This window comes from Mytilus californianus, unplaced genomic scaffold (genome assembly GCF_021869535.1).
Source record: "Mytilus californianus isolate M0D057914Y unplaced genomic scaffold, xbMytCali1.0.p SCAF_7, whole genome shotgun sequence".
NCBI lineage: Eukaryota > Metazoa > Mollusca > Bivalvia > Mytilida > Mytilidae > Mytilus > Mytilus californianus.
In genome coordinates this window covers 85,086,071-85,092,070 of record NW_026262723.1, presented here as the reverse complement: position 1 = coordinate 85,092,070, position 6,000 = coordinate 85,086,071, and the positions used below count along the sequence as shown (strand labels likewise).

The window sequence follows — 6,000 nt, the reverse complement described above, 5'->3', positions numbered from 1 at the left end:
CAGCTCCTGAAAATGAATATACACTATCAATTTTGTGCATCTGAAGTGCTTTTCTGGATTTACCTACATCAGGAATGCTTAAACCCAAACTGTTCAAAGCCAAGGATGTATAAAACCTAAACCAGTGAAGAGCTATATGACCAAAAAGGACCTAAAAAACAAAAATAGCTATTTTAACCTAGAAGAAAATATTGATGTCAGAGTAATCTTTGACTAATGGTATGTAATGATAAATTGTTTTATTACATTGGTTGCAATGAATTACATTGATTTCCCAGTGAAAGAAAAACTGATAATTTCACATGTGAAATAAATGTGGTTATTTGAATTCTTCGATTAGTTATTCTATAAAGATTGACATATAGCAACATTTATATCACAGCTCTTTAAAGGAATTAGCATACAAATAATGACAAATATGTATTATCAAATATTTTTATTTCAGCAATTTAAAAAAAAAAAGCAAATGACTAGACTTGAGCTACATAAAAATAAATAGTCTTAAAAATATCTTACTTTTCATAATAATACTCTTTAAAAATAAAAATTCATTCCCCTCTCCCTGAAAATTATCAAGAAGTAAATTCTAATTCAGTAAAAAGTGAATTAATGTCAATATCAACTTAGTGTATGTACATTTTATGATCCATTTTATTCTAATCTTGTAATTACTTCCCCTACAATAAGTCTGGAAAATTTTCTGGATGTTCTTTTACCCTTTTTTTATTTTATTTTAATATCCAAAAGGTCGGGTAGCAATACACAGTTAGGAAAAAACTTAAAATTGACACTCATGATTTTTTACGACCCTCTTTCCCTTGCTTTTTTAACAAATTAGGCTTACTGAAAATGTCACAAATGCCCCCATATTCCCCCAAATTTGGTCCAAATTAGAATTTCCATACATTTGAGTGATACCTTTTCTGAATCTATTGACATTTATCTATCAAGAGATCAAATAAAAAGCATATGCATTTCACCTTATTTTTCCATATAATTGAATTGAAAAGTTCTAGCGTAAAAAATTTATTTGATGGAAAATATTGCAATTGGCCGGTATGGATGTGAAAATACGGACTGTTAAACAGAAAATGCCCTACTGTAAATTCAGAAATTTATTATTGCGACTTTGTCATTTTAGACTAAAATGCGCATTTAATTTTTGCGATATTGAGAAAAATCCTGTTTAATTCATATAAAAAATTTCAAAATGCAAGTTTAAATTATTGCGATTATAACCCTGTCGCATTTTTTGCAATAATAAAAACATCACAATAATTTCTGAATTTACAGTATAAAACATGCAAAAACAATCTTTATGCTCATATAAACCCTCTTTGAAGACTATATTAATCTTCAGCTATCTAAAAATTAATTTTATTGCACCATAACTTTCATATTTGAAAAAATTCACAAGGGTCAAAATGTGAAACCAAATTCCTAAGTGTGTATTGCTACCTTATCCAGTTTTGTTTTTAAACAGAGGTAAAATCAGCAAAAAAGAGAAAAATATTCCTTCATTTTTAATACATAATCTATCATCTAGTTTATCATGACATTTAAGACACATATACATTAAAACAATTCTAAATATAAAATCGTGAGGTATTTCTTTACAAATGATATGTCAACATGTTTAAAAATGATGATATGATTACAATAGATGTTAAACTTTGGTTATTTCTGCCAGTTCATCAGTGTTTTGTACATCTTCTTCACCATATTCTTTGTCCTTTACAGTCCTTTTCAGTAACCTTGGTCCTGAGATGGCAATTGCTATTGCACCAATTGGTGCTGTTATGATAATAGATAAGACAGCCATTGTAAGAATGATCCCTCCATATGCTTCTAATGTCGGATCACCTTTCCTCCTGGCAGCATCTAGTGCTACACCTCCAATAGCAGCCTGAAATCACAAGGTCAACATCATTCATCAAAAATATCAAAATAAAATTCTCATCGATATAATGTTTTGGACTATCCTGCTCAAAAGAATCAATAAATTTTACTGATTGGTATTTCAATTAAAATAATCTCTAAATTCATTATAATAGCAACCTGTTTCCACAGAATGCAGACTGACAAAATAGTAAAACAATTTATAATAAACAAATATATATAAATTTAACAAGCATTCTGTGAGTATTGCATGGCAATACATAGTCCCCTACCGGTTAAAAATTCATTGTAATGGAGCAAACCTACCACTAAATTCTTCAAACAATTTACTAAAGAAAAGGAAAAAAATCCAAAATGTCATTTATCTTAATACAATGTCTTTTACAAATCTTAAAAAAAAAGAAGAGTTATTTCCCTTTGAACAGAAATCGATTAATTAATAAGTATTTCATCAAAAATTTAATTCAAGGGAAAGTTAAAAAATGAGTTAATTCCCTTTGAACAGAAATCTAGTAATTAATAAGTATTTCATCAAAAATTTAATTCTAGGGAAAGGGCTTTAACTGAACAAGGAGAAAAGCTAAAATCGTGAAAATCGAACTTGACCTGTAACTTGTCATGATAAAACAATACACCAAATATCAAATCAATATCTGTAAGCATGAAGAAAAAAAGTCTGGAAAACTGATTTGCCGGACTGACGGACGGACAGATGGACGGACGGACAGAGTGCAAACCGAAATTCCCCTTCGACTTCGTCGGTAGGGGACTAAAAAGACCTGCTTTGAAGAAAATAGCAAATAGCAATTTGATGGAATTCATTAAGTAATTATAAAATTTAATATATAACTTCATTTTGCATGGAGAATGAATTTATAGATTTAAAAGAAACTTTACAATGTTATTGCATCCTATTCCCAAATATCAATGACCTGTTGTAAGTTCACCTAAGAGGAGGATGGCATTATTTCGTATCAATTGGTTAAGTATTTTCAGTTTTCTGTGGACAATCTCTGATACAGTTACAATTTTTTAAATAACATTTTGTTTATACTAGTGTTTTTGTTATCTGACGATAAATTTATTACAGAGTTGAATGCTTTACCCATAATGACTTTTACCAGAGAGTTTAGGAAGAATTAGTATTTTCTGTGACAAAAGTATTTGAAATAATTTCCAAACTTAACTACATTGGTAATGCACTATGTGAATATATCTTTACCTGAACTGTAGCTTTTGGGAACCATGCAAATGTAATAAATAACATTTCTTTGAAGTTTAGACCAGATCTAAATACAGCAAGGAATGATACAGCCAGTCTAATTACCATACCAATGGAAAGAGTTGCAAGTCCCAGACCTGTAGAAAATTAAGCAAATTTAAAATATTGTTGGAAAACAATAATTATATACTGTGGATTCATTTATTTTCGTGGGTACCAATTTTCGTGAATTGAAGAAAACTTGCATTTTCGTGGATATTTAATTTCGTGGTTTCGGCAAAGTCTGCATATATTCCTTTAGGAAATTCGTAATTCGTTGAACATTTAAATTCGTGGTTCCCCTGTACCCACGAAATCCACGAAAATTGGTATCCAACGAATATTAATGAATCCACAGTAATTAATTGTGTTATAAACACTTAATTCAGGCTGTAAATGTTTCTTGACATTTATACAGGTTTCCCATAAAAAAGTTTTAAGCTGATCTAGGAATACTTAAATCATGCACTTATTTTAAAGTTCAATTATCTATTTTACTGAACCAAGATAGCATTTTACATACATTTAACATTGAATTCTGAAAATTTGAGATAGTTTAAAAAATATATTTCTTTAAAGCCAATTTGGCCCCAAATCTTCTTCTTAGTTTTATATGAAGGATTACTATTCTTTTTCGTTATAAAAATATATTTTTAAAGCAATTGTTTTTTCCTTTATATGTCTATCATTAACCATTTGTCAGTTATTTGTTTTTCACTTACCTACTGTCTCTCCATCTATTTTTGATATTTGTACTTCAGCACCAATTAGTCCAAATAACATGGGCTGGAACAACATCCACAAAATGGCAACAATGTCTTTGATAGGGTCCTGCAACATAGAAAAAATGATTGCCTAATCATACTACCCGAAGCAAACTTAATGTCATACTTTCAGTATGCTAACCCTTGAAAAATAAATAAAATCAAAGTGCTTGTGAGCACTGAAGGGTAATGATAAAATTTCACTTTGCAGTGGGAATTGCATAAAATTTGTATTAGCATTGAAGGAAATACTAAGAAAATACAGTTATGGACAAAGGAAGATAACTCCAAATTTAAATAGTACTTAAACAATGTCATTAGTATTTTTAGAACAGATACTAGATTTATGCACCATGCACAATTTATGTAATTTTCTTGAAAAGTCCAGTTATATACTTACACATTATTTTGTAATTTGCATATCGGAGTATATTTTTCAATGATATAATTTTATATTTCTTGAATGTTCATTGATAGGATGTATTGTGCTTAATGCACTATGTTTCAAGTAGTGATAAAGTCTGGATGATAGCCTCCTGTTTGTTAATGATTTAACCTCAATTAGGCCTTTTTCACCTACAATTTTTTTCTGGCCCTAATTTTATAAAGTATTGAACTACATATAAGGAAAGATACAAAAAATTGTTTCAAAGTAAAATTAGTTCAACTGTATTGAACTTTAGTATACACATACAAATCTGTGAAATTTTTATACATCATTTGCTTTAATAATTTTGGTTTTGAACTTGACTTGTTGCACTTATCCTTTACCCCCAAAAATAACATGCAGATGATCCAACTATCATTGTATGATTGTAATAAAGAGTGCACAGAAGAAAGCTTAAATCTAATTTAAAGCTGAATATTTTAGCTTCAATGTTATGTTGCAAGATAAAAACAACAGGACCAACACTGTTGAAAAATATACAGTTTATTTGCACTCACTATAAAACAGCAGAAAAGCTCAACAAGACTAGCTTTCTTCAGTTTTCTAAAGCTCGTATAAATAGATTCTATATTTTAAGTATTACCAATGTTACTTCTCTAAAGGAGAAGGTATGATAAGAGTCATTATTTGGCAACTGAAACCACAAAAATAGTAAACTTTTTAAAACCTTTCATTATTATGTTAATTTTATTGATAAATGAACCTGTTGCTTTAATCTGGAGACCTTAATTAAGAGTGGTCACTTGTTGTGTCACTATGACATCATAAACATGTCGAAATCAAAGTATTTGTTTGAAAATAGCCAAAAAGATATTTTACACACATCATAACATCTTTGTAAAATACATTTTGTAGCAAAATATCTTTTTAGGTAAAGCTCTAGCTCATATCTAAATAATAATGACAAGATCTAAAAAAAATGTTTGAAGCCTTTAAATGCCAATATATAAGATATATTGAAAAATGTAAATGCATTGTACTGGTGTCTTGACAACATTTGAAGGATTCTATTTGGTAGATTAATAATACTTTTTGATTTTCAAATTCAGGTGACCAAAAAAGTGGCCTTATCATCATGATCATACCTTCTGCTTTCTTCATTTTAATAAGTAATGCTTGATTTTAAATATAGAAAATATAACTTAAGATGATAACAATTGTACAACCATCTTAAACTAGAACGTATATACATGCATGTACCTCAAGATTCAATACACAGTATTTAATTTGTCTATAACAAACCTGATCATCTTTTTTTTCTTTCCTCCATCTGAAAGCAGCAACAAATGCAATAGTAAGAACACCTAGAGGTCCTGCTCCAGAGAGTTCTATTGCAGCACTACCAAAGGTTGCCATTAATCCAGCCCCTAGTAATGTCATCCCTCTGTAGAAAATGAAATTATCCTGCAAAATATTTTAATACAACGTTGTGAATATTGATGAATATGCTACAAGGGACATAACTAACAAATACGATATCAAAAACTAGTTTAATCTTTATTTATATTTTCAATTTTATTCAAAACCAAGATTGAAATGGATACAAGAAAATGACTATCTGAGACAAACATAAACAATGTCAACCTGCTTCAGAAAAATAAACTCATGATACTGATTTCATTCCATGT

The 6,000-nt window shown here is 29.2% G+C and overlaps 1 protein-coding gene across 1 annotated transcript in view; it reads right to left on the bottom strand.

Annotated features, from left to right (window-relative positions):
* Positions 1-423: 423 nt before the first annotated feature.
* The window catches only part of LOC127707722 (sodium/hydrogen exchanger 9B2-like), a 31,565-nt gene continuing 25,988 nt past the window's right edge, over positions 424-6,000 (bottom strand). The window contains exons 7-10 of the mRNA XM_052212428.1: positions 5,615-5,776; positions 3,883-3,991; positions 3,122-3,258; positions 424-1,906 (exon numbers count right to left, since the gene is read on the bottom strand). Coding sequence (XP_052068388.1) covers positions 1,667-1,906; positions 3,122-3,258; positions 3,883-3,991; positions 5,615-5,776 — 648 coding nt within the window. The 3' untranslated portion in view covers positions 424-1,666. The remainder of the gene's footprint in view (positions 1,907-3,121; positions 3,259-3,882; positions 3,992-5,614; positions 5,777-6,000) is intronic.